The sequence below is a fragment of the Populus trichocarpa genome, chromosome 6 (assembly GCF_000002775.5).
Source record: "Populus trichocarpa isolate Nisqually-1 chromosome 6, P.trichocarpa_v4.1, whole genome shotgun sequence".
NCBI lineage: Eukaryota > Viridiplantae > Streptophyta > Magnoliopsida > Malpighiales > Salicaceae > Populus > Populus trichocarpa.
The window spans coordinates 12360671-12379477 of NC_037290.2; the positions used below are offsets into that span (position 1 = coordinate 12360671).

Consider the following 18807-nt stretch of genomic DNA (forward strand, 5'->3'; position numbering starts at 1 on the left):
AATCAAATGCTAGTTTGAGATTATGATAACCCCATAGAAAGTAAACCAAAACAAATTATGAAGCTCAATTCTTAATCAACTCAAGTCAACCCGTCAAACCTACGATCTAAGTCATAGACTTCCTTGGGTTTAATAACTTTATTTTTTTAAATATATATATATATTTTAATTATACGACAACAAAAATAGATACTCATAAAATTGAGAATCAACCAAATATCAAAATATTTATTTGAGATCGCGATAACCCCATAAAAAAATAATCTTAAACAAATTATGAAGATCAATTAAAAAACAATCAAATATTGAAGGATAAAATTGAAGGGAAAAAAACAAATAAGTCAGGCATGTTGGCCTAGGTGGCTTAGCATGTGTGGGCCTTTAAAACATAGCTTGGGTGTGTGGGCTTTCCAGCCCAGGTCTGTGCCTATTCCTTTTTATTTTTTTTTCAAATTGGACCAATGTTGTGGGGTTTGCTTGCTGAAAATCCAGCCACCATAGTGGTGGTTGAAAAATCAGGGTGAAAAATATTGGTTTTAAAATTTATTTTCAACCAATTTTCATCTAAAAGCATCTAATAAACACCCTTAAAACCTCAAAAAACCAGTTTATCAACCCAAAACATACAAAAAATGATCTAAAAATACAAAATCAAACCGAGGAAAAAACAATATCTCTTGACCTTCACTTACCTTTTCAAGATAGATAAAAGTTTGAAAACACTAAATGAAACCCCTTCATTAAATGAAATTCATTAAGATTGATTTTTTTTTCTATTACAGTAACCATAGAGAAAAAAATGAAGTAGGTAGAGTTAACAAAAATATTTCTAGAGAAATTGATATTAATCATGAGTTTTCTTCTTGTTCTACAATTTGATTTTTTTTGTTGAATTTTTTCTTTTCTTAATAAATATTAAGAAACGGTCATTAATTTCAATATAGGAAACTACAATTAAAATAAAATTGAGGACAAAAACAAAATCCTGATATTACAAATTGCTACAGTGATTTACCCTTTTACCTAACCATTAATATATTTTGTAATTTTGATCTCTGATTCAATTAGTTTAACAAGCCAGGTGCTTTCATGGTTGCTTGGTGTAGCCCAATTTTATAGTTTTTTTATTAATTTTTTAAAAATAAATAGAAATGAAAATTTTCATTCTTTTTTATCTTCACTTTCCTTCAAAATTTCTCCGATCCTTAAATTTTGTTTTGGCCATGTTAAGTTGCTATTCTAGCAAAGTTCTTTAAAACAGAGGCAGGCACAAAAATAGTTCTCAAAGGCAGAAGTTTTCGACATGGCCCAAAAACCAAAGCAAAAGATTTGCTGACTCTGTTCTGCACAGGTAAGACAGCAATTTGTGATACAAAATAAAATTAAAAAAAAAAAAACATGAACACAACGACTTACATTCAAATTGTTTCCTCGTACAATGGCCTATAAAATGCTGCTGATGTCAGTCAGTTACACTCAAACAAAACCCAACAAATAACAATAATGAAGGAAGCCTCACTGAAGGGGAAAAAAAAAGTATAAAGAAATGAAAAAATGGAGACCTGTTGCAGGCCTCAGAAATGACGAGGCACCGTTGCCTCTTTCTATAATTTGCACATTATCACACTTCACATGTGACATGGCTTCTTAACAAAACTCCCTTGTGTTTCTGTAACACAAGGGAAAAAAATGAATCGACTCAGGCATCAAACATGGTACCCTGATACTAACGCAATATATATTTATTATACACATGGATGATGACGGATAGTGAAACTATATGCACAGGTCTTGGCATGATGAGTTTATGCACAGTTCTTGGCACATCATTGTGCAGCAAATCCCCCTGACGCCCCACAGAGAACATCACTCAGAGCGTGGAAGCAAGAACCCGAAACCAGAGTTTTCACGAATTATTGAAGGAGGATCGATGTCAGCTATGTCTACTTGTTGCATTGACTTGGAGATGTCATCCACAGAAAATGGGATGCTGCATGACAATTAAACTGTAACTAAGGACAGAAGGATCGTAGGACATGTCTGTTTAAGTTCAAACAACAAATATGTTGCTGTTGCATGTAAGAGAAATTAAAATTCTACCTTGAATCATCGTCCAAAAGAAAAGAATTGCTAACAGCATTGTTCGAATCCTCTGTCATCATAACTCTCATACTAGATATAACCTGTATAGCTATAGTTTTAGAACAAAAAAAGTGTGTATATCTCACAGGAGTGTACAACAATAACAAGAATGAAAATAAACCAGTTTAATTCATTTTCAACTGACAACACAAAAGCAAAGCATTCTGCCAACTTTAGAGCAACTTACATCTGAAGACACGCTATGGGTGCCATATTTATCATCCCAGTACATGGTACTGATCCTGTACAGCTGCTGTATGCTCAGCACCTGAAAATGCAGACACCAAAAAATATTTTTGATTACTATAAAAAAAAGATGCGAGAATAAGATCCAGTATAGAAAAAGAAAAGATCATAAAGAGAAGAGGCACTGACCGGGCAAAGCTCTTTTGTTATTTCATTCAAGGTCTTTTTGGGCTTTTGATGTATGACCTGAGTAGTGATATTGAAGGATGATGGTCAGTAAACCAGGCAATACTCATTAATGAGAAAGATCTAAAAATCCAGTCTCTTACTAGGAATCCAACAGCCTGTCTTATATGCTTTAATTCATCCCAAGCTGAGCCTGCAAACTGTAAATAAAAAGATACTTGGTAAACAAATAACATAGCACTGCAAGGAATCCACAGCTGAAAAACATTATGACTGCTCACTTCCTCAGTTGCCTCATAGCACCACTGTTCTAATTCAGCCAAACCAGCTTTTACATATTCTCCATTACTGAATGAGCAACACTCGCGCCGTAAAAGAAGACTGCAGGTGCGCATAAAGCAAGGCATTACATAATTTTCATGGGAAGAGAGGGAGAGGGGGTGAGTTTTGAATGTATTTACCTGTTGAACAACTGAACATTGATGAAAGAGAATATTTGAGTGAACACTTTACGCACTAAGAAGGGAGGTACCTGAAAAACAGATTATCAATGTGAATGATACCTTTCCAAGAAAACAGTTCCATAGTTGTTATTACATCCTCTATAGAATTGTAACTCACATTGTTCGCTTTCATTGTCTTCAAGTAGCTATTTAAGCTTTTGACGATGCTTTGCCAATGAGCAATTAAAGCTTGCTGAGCAACAGCATTAGCTTGAGAGCGACCTTTCACTAAACTTGCCCTGGAAGTCCTTGGTGCCTGTACAATGTTTGAAATATATTTAACTTGCATAAGCACAATGTACCCAAAAAAAATTTCATTAGCACACAAACACAGGTTGCCCGCTTTGGTCAGTCATCCACTCTTTCAGGATGTGGGCACTCCCTGTCTACATCCCAGGGCATGTGGAAAAAGCTTAATTTTTTTAAAAAGCTACCAAGAGTAGTAACTATTGAATCATGCTTAATGAAGTAGCTTAGAAACAACCTGAATGCATAACCCAAGCAGTGGGGAGATTTCTTTCTTCAGATTGTCTCGTATCATTCCATATATCTTCTCAAGGAAGGCTGTAAGTTGCTGCTTGAAAAGTAATGCTGGATACTTAGCCTCAACCTGTCGCAAGTCATCCAGTCTACTAAGCCCCCGACTGTTAAGAAATGAAAGTCCAGAACTCTGAGGAGATGCCCTTAGCCCCTGAATAGCAAGAACAATTAGAAAAAAGAAAAAAAATTACAAGAAGATGCAAGACACTTCTATAAAACACGAATTTACTTGAGACATTCTCCCAAAAAGAGAAGCAGATGATGTTCTCCGTCTTTGTGGTGTCAAGCTAGCAGCACCACTTGCTTTGAGTGTGTGTTGCAGCAGCAGCAGCAATGTGGATGAATTAGATAACCAGTAGGCTAAGACATCATTGTTATCAGGGACCTTCGATAAGATAAACAGGTAGCCAACATCAGTCCTATCTAGTCAGTTTACAACTAGTTTGAGGTGAAAGCAAAATCAGAAGGCAATATATTGTGATTTTGTATAAAAGAAAGGGCAATCTGATATTTGAACACCCAAAAGATGATACTTTACCTCAATGGAAGAAGCTATTGTCTGAATGATACGATCAAAAACAGTTGTCCTTTCAACTTCAAATGACCTCCAGTGAAGAAGACATTTGTATATGACACAGGCTGCAACTGGTTTCCCCCCGGAGAATCCCAAGTTCTGTGATACACATTTGATCAGCAGGTCCTGGTTCTCCTGAATCAAAAATGCAGATGGCAAGAAAAGAATTAGCAAGAGGTTAAGATCTTAGAGGTATCAAAGATTATGACCCTTGGTCCTCGATGGAACAAAAAAATGCATTTTACCATCTCTCATTAATGTTGTTTACTACATCATTACTGGATTAAGAAATCAATAAAATGAGTGCTTTACTTGCCAAAAGCCACTTACCTGCTGCTTTTCATTGAGAGATTTCTGTGGTTTTTCCTCAGATTCTGGTTCACGAGCATTTGATGCAGCAAGAATTATGTCCTGAGATATGGAGTCCACAGAGAAAGAATTTAGAAACAAAGCCTTAATCTGAATACATTACAGTAGCTGATCTATCAAAAAAAAAAAAATATTCCCCTCACCGATGCCACCTTCACCTCTCCATTTGCAACATTCCCATTCACAGGAGTCCTCTGCAATTTAATAAATAACATGAAATTCTAGAACCCTTTAGATCACAATGTTATGACAAAGAACAGATGAAAATTCCATTTCCACCTGGATAATCATTGATTTTGGTCGTGCAGACAAAGATTTCCCTGTTGGTGACATAGTCAGTGCCTGTTGACGAAGCACTTGATTCTCTGACTCTGAGTTGGAAAGTTTCTCCTCCAGCCTGCAATATAAATGAACCTTTAATGTATAAAGCAAAAAAAAAATCTAGAGAGAGGGAGAGGAGGGGGGAACATGTGTGCATGCAAAGCGCGGACACAGGTAAAATCAAATGGATGACTATAAGCTATGAGAAAAGTACCCACTTGCAAACACAAGTATCGCATTACAAGGGTAAAGTTATGAAGGCTGATGTCAAGTAGGCAGACAAGAAAACGGAAGGATTGCATTAATTTAATCAGGGATAAGCTGATCATCAATGGCATACATACAATTCTATCATATGGCATAAGTACTAATATCCAACCAGTTCCACTCCATGATGCATTCACAAACCTCTGGACTGATTCCTGAAGCTGATCCATTTTTTTCGCTGCGTCTTCTAGTTTCTTAGCCAATTCTGAGTTTCTAGCCTCACCATCTGCATGAGCTTTCCTTGCCTCTTCTGCTGCCTGTCTTTCTGAGAGCAGCAAAGCCTGAACGGTTGCAGAAATTTATTCAGGTCCCAATAGCATCCACAAAAGCAATGTTCTAGCTATCATTAATGTTTTAAAAATTGTTTTATCATGTTAAAATATCCACACAAAACAGGTTCATCTGTCAAATTTCGAACACAGTCAAACCCATGTGCTTTGTTAAATTCAGTGAACACATACAAATTTTATCAGAAAAGTTGGTAACAGGGATGGATAGGTCTAAAGTTTCACTATTTCAAAATGTTATAAATATAAAAAGGAAGGTGTTTGAGAAAAATTAGGTAGTCCTATTAGCATGTGCCAGCCTGCAGTTTCTTGCAGGTCAAGGTTGATCTACATAACAGTGAAGAGCTGATGACACATGCAAACATACTGCATAGGAAGATGCACAAACTCCAAAAAAATCCACAAAAAGATCCCAGGAAACATTTACATGCAGGAGTATTTCAAGCAACAAGCTGAAAAGATTAATTAGTTTCAAGGGAGGGATTTCTACAATAACACATGGTTTTTGAAGTTCACTTTGCAGTCATCAGTCATGTAATAGGAAGAAGTTCTCATCATTGCCAGTAGTAAAGAGAATAACCACCTGATAGTCTTCTTATAAGATGCATGCAAATGATAAGAAAAGATATAAATATACATTGGGGAAAAAGCTACCATGATCATCCATATTAAAGAGCTTACCTTCAAACTTTCTACCTCAGCTGTTAATGATTCAACCTTTTCTGTGTCTTGAACTATTACAGGGGTCTCCTTAATAATTGGAGGTGCTTCTTCAATTGCTTTCTGAGCTTCCTCTCGTTCTTTGATTACTCTGGCATTTGCATCTTCAACTTGGATTTGCATCTCACGCAAAGCATCTTGTAACTTGGCAATTTCTTGTGCCTTTTCCTCTTCCAGATCAGCCTGCAATTCAAATGAACACCAGATGAAATTGTGCCCAGTGCAGTTTGTATTGCCAGCACTGATATCAAAGAAAATACAGTACCCTCAATCTCTTCTCTAACTGCAATCGCCATGTTAATTCTTCTACACGCTTTTCTAATTTGTCTTTTGCTTCTTTAAGGGCCCCTGTTTCCTTTGCAGCCTGAAAACTTATATTAATTAGTATTATCTGAATCTTTCCCTCTAAAATAACACTAGTCACCTTAAAAGTATTTTAAAAAGAAAAAACATAAGGAATTTGATTTAACCATTTTGAGCTTCCTAAGCTCTCTACGGGCAACCCTTTGCCTCCAACCACATTGAGAAACTAATGCAGCCTTCTGAAGTCTCTTGTAATAAGAATATGCTATGTGGTGACGCAATTTTGCCTGATAGACACCAAGAAAATCATCAAAGTAGTAAACTCAGTTTCAAATTAAAAAGAATAAAAGTCAACTTGATTCCAAGTATAATAACAGAAATTTATGGCCAGCATTCTTTAAGAGTTGAACAGCTGTGTTTATATACTATAGGAGAATGTGATTGCAAGAGGTGTGAGGATGGGACCTGGATAATAATCGCAGCTTTAGTTTGCTTTCTGAATCGGAATTCATTGCGAGCAGTCATTGCCCTTAAGCCTGTCTGCAAAGAGATCGCTGACAAACATAGAGTCAAGTAGGCTTTCCTGGCAGTGTGTCGCCTGAAATTCTTCTGAATTTTTAAAGCTGCTGCTTCTTGCCGCAACCCCTCGTATAGCATGCGGGCCGATACACCTAATATTAATGGCAAAAAACAAGGGTGTAGCTTCATCAGGATTTTTGTGGCTAAAAACAGCGGTGGAAATTGAAGATGTGCAGTCATGGCAACCAATATACTATGTGTAAAAAGTAACCTTATAAACAATACATTTAGGGTGATTGGATAGAAAAATATTTACTCACGAACCATTTAAACTTTATGCATCATGGATGATTTTATATGTGATTTCATAACTCACCTGTCTTATATGTGCATGTGCACACAACTGTTTCTGTACAGATGCAATAAAACTTGCAAGAAATAAAAAGAAACACATGCACACCAGCAATTGGTCAATTGACATCACTAAGTCTAAAATGCTCCAATTCATGAGGTAGAAGGGTCAGTTATAGCCTTTTTATAAAGATGGGTTAATTTGACCAAATCGTATGGTACAGGGACATCTGGTGATTTTAATCCAAATTCAAACATGAATGAACCTGGGTACATGTGTCTACAGTCTGTCACTGGACTATGTTGTCTCTACTTAATGTACAACAAATGAACACAGTAAATAATATCAGAAGCCAGTTACAAACAAGTTTGGTTTCAAAGGAAGTTAAGAGGATACCTCGGCAATGAGATTGTAAATGGAAGGCAGCCCGACGCAATGAAATGAACTCTTTGCGTGCAATATACGTGCGGATTTGCCTTTGTATGGTTCTAGCTGCGTTTCCAAGTACCTCTGTTCTTCTTGCATCCAGTTCAGCCATCTGACCTGCTCTGAGAAAGACTTTTGTCTTGCCTAGCTGCAAAACCAGTCATGTTGAACATGGTAAGATAACTTGTAAATTCCACTGGCAAGATGCAATATAGACAAAGACAATGTACAGATTGACAGCATCCAGGAAATACCAAGAAACATAACATAAACAAGAATTTGGGGACTTTTACTAACAGGTTTCCACACATACACATGCAGATTGTAAGTATTTCACGGTAGTTATCATTTTTAAGGATTCAGAGATTCCAGTGAAACTCCTAAATCCCATGCTGATGAGAATGGGACATTTCATCTGGGCATCATACACTGCTTATCCCATAATGTGTTAATGACAGGACATGTACAAATGTGATGGTAATCAGCAATCACTTCCTGGTCATCTCTCCCTGGAACACCTAACATAACTTAAATACTAATTGCAATCCTATTTTGCATAGGCCACCTAAAATTTCAACTGAATACCATTGTAAGCTTTGAAGCTCAATAACCCTCTGTTCATCCCTTCATACATTTTATCCCTCTCCACCAGTCTTATCACAATGCCCGGGATAGGTATGGCAAATTATATCCCTGCTGCAGAAAGATTCAAGGATGATGAATTAAAAGAGATAATATCATTACCTGATAACCTTTCAATCCCATTTTATCCAAAATCATTTGGCAAGCAACCTTGTCATCATGGCTGTATAGGAAAAAGACAACAGGAAACACAGAAAAATAATGAACTGCATGGAAGGAAAAGGAAGTGCTAAAGCAAGAGGTATGAAGAATTTTTTTTTGTTACTTCAAATTATGACTTACTTTCCTTCCAAAACTTCTGGAGCAAGAACACCAAAACGGAGAAGAAACTCATAAAATGTCCGCCTTGTAGGATACCCAGCACAGCTAATCCTAATTGCCTCAAGAACACCCTAAATGAAAAATAAATTTCACAATTACTTTAATGGTTAGTATTGCAGCACATAATGGTTAAACTTGTTCATTTGAAAAAATAAATGAAGCACGTCAAACAAAGAATTACATAAAATATATAGCCTGATTATACTTACACCACAGCGTAGTTGCTGGATAATATTAGCATTCTCAAATATTGCAGGCTTTAGTAAATTGTTTGGCTTCACACATCTGATATAGTGAGGCTCTGTAGAATTCAAGGTCTCCATCAAAGATTGGAGTTGTAGCTGCAGTGTTTAAAACATATTATATCTAAAAAAATTGAGTAAAAGTATAACAGCACTAGATTTATTAAAAACTAGCAAGCATGCAATTTAAATGCATTAAAAGTGAATCTTACAGCCATGGTGAGACAAAGAGCACCATCATACTTCAGGTTTGGTGCACATCTATCTAGCAGTACTTTAGTGTTCCTCAAAATGATTGGCATGCTACATTATTGAGGATTTCACAAAGTGGTTATTTCTCTATTAACTTTCAGTTGCAGCATGTCAAGTTGATATGGTTATTTTATCACCGTTGCATTGCCATTGATCATAAATTTGTTCCATAATCAACAAGTAGGTGCCACCATTGGGCTCTTATTTTCAGAAAATAAGTTCATTGATTACAACAAGTCACTTCATTCAATCTAGGAAAACTGAGAAGAAAGTAAATCATCTCGTACCTTAAAACGTGACCCAATGGAAGAAAATTTAGATGACTTTGAAGATTCCTCTGGAAGTGGAGGAAATAGGCTAGCTGCAAAAGGGCATTTGGAAGCTGTCAAAAGATCCTGATGTTCTGCCACTACATAATCTTTGTTTTTGTCTAGGAACTGATCAGCCAAATACATCACCTGGAAGGAGAAAAGGAAATAAGTATTTCAGAATCGATTGAAGTTTAAGAAAATTGAACAAAAAATATAAAGACGAACTGTTTTACCTCCCCTGCATAGTGAGATATGGTAAAGCTAGTACGAGAAAGCTTAGGCTTGATGAAGCGCTTGTTGTTTTTAAATGTCTGGTACAATTTCTGAGCAAATGTTTCATGTGTAGATTTAGGAAACATGCTGTAAGAAGCAATTATAAGTACATGAGTCTCCAGCCAAACAATTTTTTTTTCAAATCATAGAATCAAATACTAGCTACATACCAGGCTTCATCAAGAAGTGCTATGATACCCCCAGGTTTCTGCAAACAATTGTACAAGACAGTAAACACTATGAGAGATAAAATAGAGAACGGGACAAGGCATAAATGGATGAAAGAATATATTGCAATTGGACACAGATCCACGGATTCTTCAGTGCCCTGTCAAGCATAATATCATTCAAACAAATGAAAATTATAGAAATGAAACACAATGTCAAGAAAAAGTAAAAGACCTTCTCAATCAGATCCAACACATCTTGGTTATCAACAAATTCTATGTAGCTCCAGTTGATTTCTTCTTTTGTATATTCTTCTTGTTCCATTTTAAATACATGCTGCAAATAATAACAAGTTGACAATCATCATATATTAAAACACAGCAAGGTATATAATGCAAATGAGTGACCGAGGATTATGTCAAAAAAATTCTAAACCTGATTGAAATGCTGTTGAAGTTTTTCATTTGTAAAGTTGATACAGAACTGCTCAAAACTACATAATATGACAAACAGTCAGCTGTAGCTGTATGGAAAAATACTACAATATAGCAAATAATATTTGAAAATCAAAGGCTTACCTATTGAACTTGAAACTTTCAAAACCATATATATCAAGAACTCCAATCAACGATTTTGAGTTTGGATCTTGCCCAATAGAATTGTTAATTTTATCCACAAGCCTGCAGCAAAATAAGTAAGTTGTTAAAATCTGAAATATTTGCAAATGTGGTTGAGAACAAGCACCGGTTTAGTGGACAAAAATATTTTAGTTCTCTTTATTTTATTCTTCATGATGATAAAAATTACAAACTGCAACTCCACATATACACACACAGAGCATTGTGAAGGTAGACCCTTTACCAATCAAATAAGCGGGAATAAATGGTTTTAGCTAAGGCATCCCTGCTAAGAACCGCAGCAAGAGGATCGAGAGTTCTTGTAATAACCTCTTCAGGTGTTACCATCACACGCTGTATCAATGCATCTTCCAAGCTCTTGGCATCACACCTACATCACACCATAAATTACTCGATGTTTATGCTGCAAAACCAGCATATGTAATAAAGATCACAAAATGAACCAGAACACATAAAGGGAATAAATAAGTTGTACTTTAGTAGTTCTGCTGTCATGTTGAGATGGAACCTAGATTTCTGGTCCTTGATAACAGATGAGTCTATTTCCTCTCCTTTTGCAAATTCAATGTTCCCAAGATGCAGAATGGCAGCTACAACCCTAAAAATCGCCTCCTGGCAGAGATGGTGTATAAAATGTGTGAAATGAGCAAGAGCACATCATTTTTTAAAGCTAACGCAAACACTGACCTGCTCTTCCTCACTAATGCCAACTATATCCATTGCCCTTCTGGTGGCAAGATATTCCTCAGCATCATTTACTCCATCTAACTTATAGCAGTTGGTCTGATTCAGGTAATGGAATGATTTGGGGTTTTCCAACTTATACCTCTCTCTTTCCTGAAAATTCACAGGGAAAACAATCAATAAGCACTTGAAAGTACAAGCACAGGAAGTACTAAGCATTTGCACTCATTTCAATACAAGCATAAAGCATGAGTACCTCCAGCGGTGCAGCACACAGAAGGTAAAAACAGTGATAGTTTCTTTCAGGGTCAGAAACTTGGCAAACACGAGATCTTTCAAGTAAATAAGTACGTATAGCTGCTCCTGATATCCTCCCATTCTTGTCAAATTGAATCTCAACAAATTTACCAAATCGACTGCATTGTGATACCAAGATAAATAAAGAAGAAAATATCAACCAATTCCCTTGACTAACTTATGCACAAAACACTCTGAACAATATTTTTCATATATTCAAAAACACATTTAAATCAGAACGAAAAAGAAGTTCAACTGAAGAAGTTTAGAACTGAAGAAGAACATTAGTCAGTATGACCATAAAGGGACCATTGATTCATTTAAATCAGAAGAACAGTGTGTTCTAAAACAAGGAAAGGTGATGCCACTGATCATATTTATAGTCTACAATCATTCAAATAATCACTCTTCTATCAAATTTATATTTTCCAGCATTGCTTCAGGAAAAAGAAACAAGGTGCTAAATTCATAATTATTTCAACTTATTCTTCATTAATCTTTGAGTCGATGCTCTCTTTATAATTCAATGTCTCCAGAGAAGATCACATAAAAAATCACTATTTTATTTAATTACCCAAATAGTGAACAAGTACTCACCTGGAGTTGTTGTTCCTAACAGTTTTGGCATTACCAAATGCTTCAAGAACTGGATTAGACTGAAAATTTTCAATGAAACAGAAACACCATGTCAGGGAACACGTGCTACATGGTGAAAATCAAGGGATTTAAAACATAGTCATAGAAAGAGAAGCCCTTCATCTTACTTCTAGCACTTGTTGTTCAACAGTTCGCCCTTCCACGCCTGATCGACCACCCATGTATGCAAGATACCGCATAAGCATCTTTGTTGTCTCAGTCTTACCAGCACCACTTTCTCCACTAACTAGAATCGAGTTACTCTTTCCCTCATTGATCATTTGCCTATGATAAAAATAGAATTAAGAAAAAATGCAAGGAAAATGTGAGGTCGGATAGAATAAATGGAAGTTACCTGTATGCAACATCTGCAACTGCAAAAACATGAGGGCTTAGCTCTCCAAATGCAGCACCTTTATATTGTTCCATCATGTGCGTATCATACAGATGTGGTAATCTTTGGAATGGATTTATTGCAATCAGTATATTTCCAGTGTATGTCTGCAGAACATATGAGAGGACATTTATTGAGCAGATTGGATAAAATCTGGGTCCTTTTTCCCAGGAACTTCCCAATTCAATGCTTACTTCTATACCTAAGTTAGAAAGAGAATTTCAGAATGTGTCTTACATATATTTCATTAAGTTCATATCTTGCAGCCAAGTTATGCAGAACTCCTGGTTCATGCAAGTATGACAGCTTTGTCATGTCATCTACACCTCCAGGAGGAGCTTCGGTATCCTTTGGAAATACTTTGGAGATATTTGCAACAACCTGCAATTAGTTTTCCAGTAATTTGAGAATCATAGGACTGTAATTAGAAAGAGACATTAAGAGGGACAGGATACAAGGAAATTCCGTGTGACAATGACAAAATGAAGCAAAATCTCAACCGATATTAAAATTGAAGTTACACATCAGCTCCAAAGTTTACTAATTGCTAAGAATTTTTACATCTATAAACTAGTGAATTGATTATGTGGGATTGCAGATTCTATATACAGAATAAATGTCAATCACAGAGTTGTTGGGTCTCTCAGGAGATATCATTTGCATTACTCCATACTTCATATAGACATGACACACAAGCTAGTATGAACTCACTGTTTTCCCATTAGTGGCTTGAACATGAACTTGTTCACCGTTGATCCTGAGAACTTCTCCATCAATCCATGCCAAAACAGGGTCTTCAACCCATACATGAGAACCTACTATAATGTTATCTGTTGTAGCCTGCAAACATGATCACATTAGGCATACACAGCAATGCATAGCATGATATTTACATCGTAGATATCTAAAAAGATAATAATTATATCTAGAGGTGATTAGAGACAAAAAAAAAATGTCCTCGCTGGCTATGTTAATTGATTTTTGCGGCATATCGAGCATGCAAGACATCAACTAAAGAAATAAAGGAATTACTTTTCCACTATGAACTAACCAACCTATGATGGGAGAGAGAAATGGAAAAAAGCGGATAGCAACAATTTCCAAATTTCAGTTATAGCCCAGCATTGCCACAGAGATGGCCATGCTGTTTTAACTGCATTTCTACCATTGCCAAGAGTTGCATGTGAAGTCAAATCTACAGTTGACAATATAATAACCCGCTCCCCCAAAAGAAAAACTTCCCACATTTCAAGCTATGCAGCAAGAATTATTGATTAACTGATAATCACAAGATTAGATGAAATAGGCTAGTTTTGAACCGTGCACGGTGAACAAACTATATTATTTCGAGCTGTTCATCCATGTATTTAGGAAATGCAAATAATCTTCCATTATTTCTCCATATTTTTAGGAAACAAACCATGTCTCCAAGAATCATATTTTACAAAAGCTTCCCGTATTTATTTTTAGGAAACAAACCATGCCTAACTACCACCTCCGCTTCATGTGCCCCCCTCAACAAAACAAAAATGAAAACAAAAGAAAATCTATTAATTCTAGGATTAGCATATCATCTAGCAATGCGTGTTATTTAAACTAGCTTAAATCGAACCATAATCCATTCCTGCTCGGCCACAAAAATTCAAAAAAAAAAAAAAAAAACGTTTCGAAGAACTCAAATCACAAATCATACTCCATTCATATGTCACACAAATTAGAATTATTAAAAAACATAAAAGAAAAAAAAATTCCTTGCAATCCATTGATTCAACTAATTGGCAAATAAAGGAAACTAAGAAATCAATCAATCCAAAAACAAGAACAATAAATTTTATTTTAAACCTACCATGACGATCCTATACTGCGATCTTCTTAACTCATTGAATAAATTAATGACCGAGTGAAGGAGAAGAGGAAGTAATCAGTGAGTCGGATCGGAAGAACACGCACGACTTGTAGTTGTTTAGAGTATAAAGCTTTAACGGCAATCAATCTTGAAGAAGAGAAACAAGGAGGTAGGCGATAACAAGAAGCAAACCGAAAGTTTTTGAAGAATTTTTAGCAAAACAAAAAAATATTATAACAATAATAATAATGCTTTTTGGTTTTATTTATTCAGTAGCTGGTTTGTGTATTTCTGGATTTTGTAAAAAAAAGAAAATGAGACAAGTTAATGGAAGCTTATAAATACAACAAAAAAGAAAAGAAAGCAAGGCCAAGCTGTAAGCTTCTCTGTCTTAGTGGTCAAGTGGGGTCCAGTGAGGGAGGAGGCTAGTTGGCCGTTCGTGGTCGCGCACAAACAGTGGTTTCTTTTTATGTTTTCTTAGGTAAAACCGACATTAGTAGGAGATTAAGACTACAAATCATGTTTGTCTTTCGGACATGTACTCACTGTTTTTTACTGCATCGCTTTCGTCAGGAGGAGGGATTTTTTCGTTTTTTTCTCATCGAGTGTCTTCTCACGTAATTTTAAAATATATTTTTATATGATATGACATATTTAAAGTAATTTAACAAATATTTTCAAAAACATTGGTTATTTACTATTTCAAAACAAAAATAACAAAGACATTAAAAACAAAAATATATTTGATTTAAGAAATAAAAATAAATATATTTCTGAGATAATTTTGAAGTAAATTCTTATACTTTCAAAACAAAAAATATATAAAATTTTTAGTCTTTTTAATATTTTGAGCACAATGAAATTGATAAAATCCCTCTTAAAATAAATAAGAAATCTTATATTCGTGTCCAAGGGTGTTTTCTTTCTATTCATTATGTTTTTTTTTTTTTGTGATAACTAGATTCACTTATGAGCTATTTGGTGATTTAACGAATATAAATATTATTAAAAAAATTATCATATACATGTGTTCAACGTGTCGATGCATGGGTGACCCTTGTAGAGTTTTTTAGTAATCAAATGTCGTCTTTTACCTAAGCTTTTAAATAATCGTGATGGCTTTTTCATAATTCAACAGCACGTGTGGCTAAAGACAAAAAGCCTCAAGAGGCCTTTTTTATCTCATATTCTCTTTCTTTTCCTTAATTTTAACATCAATCTTTCAAATTTTAAAGCAGTCATTCAAGTAGTTTTTCTTTCAGATTTGGTGTCTATTCTTTTAATTAATATTTTTTAAATGAAATAATTTATAAAATTAGATTTTTTTCAATTTTATCATCCTTTAATTTTTCACATGTCAGATTTGATCCCTATTATTTTTATTGTTATTTGTTTTATTTAAGATGATTTTTAAAACTAAAATTTGCTTGCAATTTCATTCTCCTTTGATTTTTTTTCCTATAAGATTTGGTACTCCTTTTTTTATTAGTATTTTTTAGCAAGTTTTTTAAATTAATATTTTTTTTTCTCGATTTTATCATTCAACGTTAAATTAATTGAGAATTAAGATTAGGCTCAAGTCTAAGATTTCATAAGTTGCAAATTTAGAAAATTAACCTGGGTTTAGGAGATTTCTTTAAATTTGATTTTTTTTTTCTTTTATAAGCTCATGTTTTTTCAATTTCATCCTTTTGACATTTGATTGAATAGAAATTGATCTCTGTGCTATTTTTTTCATTTTTTTTCTATTAAGTTATCACAAATCTTATGTCCATGATCGTAGTGTTAGTGGGTTAACATAGTTTGACTTGGGGTTTTTTTGTTACTTTTTTAAAAAATATTTTTTTTAGTTTTTCCTTTCAACATTGGATTGTTTGATAACTGAGTTTTATAATTTTATTCAATTTATTTTCAGTAGGGTTACTCTAATGTCACAACCAAATTATATATGTAACGTGTTAACTCGAATGAGCTCATGTCGAGTTTTTTTATCTTTTTTTTGTTGTTATTTTATTTCACTTTATTTATTGTCGTTGTATTTTTTTATTTTTGTTATTAAATTAGTCATATTTATTAAATTCAATCAATTTAATCACCTGAATCTTGATTTTTTTTTTTTATAAAACACTTTCATCATTTTAACATCTCTTTTTATGTTGAAAAAATTTAGATTAATGTTTACCACCTATCTATCTAGTAGTGAAAGAACAGGAGGGCATCATTACATCCATGAACAACTGCTAACCCATTTCAATGCCCCCATTTATTAACCCATTTTATGTCAAGTGATCGGCTCAAGAGATGGGCCAGGCTGAGTTTATTATTTTCTATTTCGTTCAAAGTTGGGCGAATGAATTGAATAATAACAACAAAAGGATAAAAGCTTTTGAGATCATTTAAAAAAAAGTGTTCACGCACTCATGGTAAATTAAACAAGTTATTTGAAAATAATGCATATCAAATATGGGCTTATTTATTTAATTAATTGACAAAAGGAAAAAAAAGAATAAAACCGACTTTTATTTTTCTAGCTCAAAAAGCCGGAGGAGAGTTCTGTTTATTTTGCCGTTGTATTCTCTTTTTTTAACGTAAATATCTTTCTTTTATTGTGACACGATTGAAAGAGAATTTTATTTAATTATAATAAAGATTTTGGTATGGTTTTCTTTGGGCTGTAATTCAAGCCATAATCATCATTTCGATAATTGAAGTTTACGTAGCTGAATTACGGTCCTTTTAATCAAAAGTATGTCATGTTTTCAATTATAGATATCGATATAGATGAGTATATCATAATTTTTTAATTGATCGATGTATCAAAAATCATATTGAAATTCTTTGTTTGTTAGATTTAAATTGTTGAATTTAAGTTGAATTGATATGATTTAATATATTAGAAAAAAAAATAACTATAATTTAAGTTCTAATATTTTATTTTTCTTACTTGTGTGAATTAATAGATCTTCTAGGCATATTATTTATTGAATTAGTCATCTTCATTGGTAAGAATAGAGTAGACTTAGTTAGACGATCCACAGTTATCCAAATTGTTTTATTACTGTTTTTACCTTTAGATAATCCTGATACAAAATCTATTATAATATCTTCTCATTTTCATTCCAGAAATTGAAAAATGGTGTAATTTTCCTGAAGGTTTCTGATGCTCTATTTTCACTTACTGACACACATTTTTTGCCATAAACTTTGTTACTTCTCGCTTCATGTGTTAGGCCACCAATAATACTCTTTCGAATCCCTATACATCTTAGTGTTTCCAGGGTGAATTGTAAATCTAGATTCATAGGTTTTTTTAAAAATTTTCTTATTTTAATGCCTTATTATTTAGTAGATAAATTCGTCTTCCTATCGCCAAGATTCCATTTTCTAAAGTTGAAAAAGGTTTTTAATATTCTGAGTTCACTCTAAGTCTCATCTTCTCCACTTTAATATCCTTTTATTAGGCCTCTAGAATCTTATCCCATAACATTAGTAGTACTGTGATTCGTGCCGATAAGGATCTTTTAAGACCCATATATAGTTGTGTCCTTATTTTCCCTAACTTCACAAGTTTATTTCGATTCTAAAGTGGTAAATTACCAACCATAGCTTTGTCCTTCCATCTTAAAGCATCAATCACCATGTTTGTTTTTCTTATATGGTAGTCAATGATGCAATTATAGTTTTTAATTAACTCCACTCATCTTGTTTGGTGTACGTTTAACTCTTTCTGTGACATTAAGTACTTTAAAATCTTATGATTAATGAAAATTTGCACTTGAGTCCTATATAAATAATGTCTCAAAACTCTTAGAGAAAACATTATAGTTGCTAATTTCAGGTTATGCACTAAATAATTCACTTCATGTTGCTTCAATTGTCTCAAAGCATATGCAATTACCTTCCATATTGCATTAGTATATAACCAAGACCCTTTCCAAAAACATCATTATACACAACAAGTCCCTCTTATCCTACAAGAAAAGTCAATATTGGGGTTGTTGTTAATCTTTTCTTCAATTCTTGAAAGCTATCTTTACACTCTTTTGATCATTCAAATTTAACTTTTTTTTGGGTCAGTCATGTCATTGGAGAGGCTATGGTAGAAAATCCTTCTATAAACCTTTGATAATACCATATTAATACAAGAAAGCTATGAATTTTAATCAAATTCATAGGTCTTTCCCGCTTCAAAATAGCTTCTAATTTCCTTAGGTCCATATATATACCCTCAATTGATATAACTTGTCCTAAAAATACAACTTTATCTAGCCAAAACTCACACTTATCCAACTTCGCATATAATTGAATTTCCTTAGAACTTGTAGCACATTTCTCAATTGATGTTCATGCTCTGCTTGCGAATCAGAATAAACCAAAATATCATCGATGAACACCACCATATATTTAT

At 34.1% G+C, this 18807-nt stretch overlaps 1 protein-coding gene across 2 annotated transcripts; it reads right to left on the reverse strand.

The window, feature by feature from the left end:
* Positions 1-1412: 1412 nt before the first annotated feature.
* On the reverse strand, positions 1413-14729 carry LOC7497596 (myosin-17). Of its 2 annotated transcripts, none has more exons than XM_024603442.2 (39): positions 14400-14728; positions 13265-13393; positions 12791-12934; positions 12515-12660; positions 12288-12444; positions 12121-12179; positions 11483-11642; positions 11230-11379; positions 11018-11154; positions 10766-10912; positions 10483-10584; positions 10340-10397; positions 10139-10240; positions 9907-9944; positions 9697-9823; positions 9440-9610; positions 8868-8999; positions 8620-8729; positions 8440-8500; positions 7666-7843; positions 6864-7069; positions 6566-6685; positions 6361-6459; positions 6057-6278; positions 5230-5369; positions 4780-4897; positions 4644-4694; positions 4462-4542; positions 4096-4266; positions 3787-3942; positions 3502-3708; positions 3136-3273; positions 2976-3046; positions 2796-2895; positions 2658-2714; positions 2518-2574; positions 2330-2410; positions 2101-2183; positions 1413-1990 (listed from the first exon to the last, which is right to left on the reverse strand). In XM_024603442.2, exons 1-39 carry the CDS (start codon positions 14400-14402, stop codon positions 1867-1869), a joined length of 4593 nt encoding a protein of 1530 aa, XP_024459210.1. In that variant the 5' UTR covers positions 14403-14728; the 3' UTR covers positions 1413-1866. The 2 variants fall into 2 exon arrangements, 1 of the variants encoding a protein (XP_024459210.1); XR_002982435.2 differs by having other exon boundaries at positions 1948-1990; positions 2101-2191; positions 14400-14729.
* Between the last annotated feature and the right edge of the window lie 4078 nt (positions 14730-18807).

Bases quoted from the DNA above. Each gene is read 5' to 3' on its own strand.
- LOC7497596 (XM_024603442.2), bottom strand. The intron at 10,585-10,765 runs GTAAAGGGTCTA...ATTTTGCTGCAG, and splicing joins TATTCCCGCTTATTTGATTG to GCTTGTGGATAAAATTAACA. The intron at 3,274-3,501 runs GTTGTTTCTAAG...AACATTGTACAG, and splicing joins TGCTTGGGTTATGCATTCAG to GCACCAAGGACTTCCAGGGC.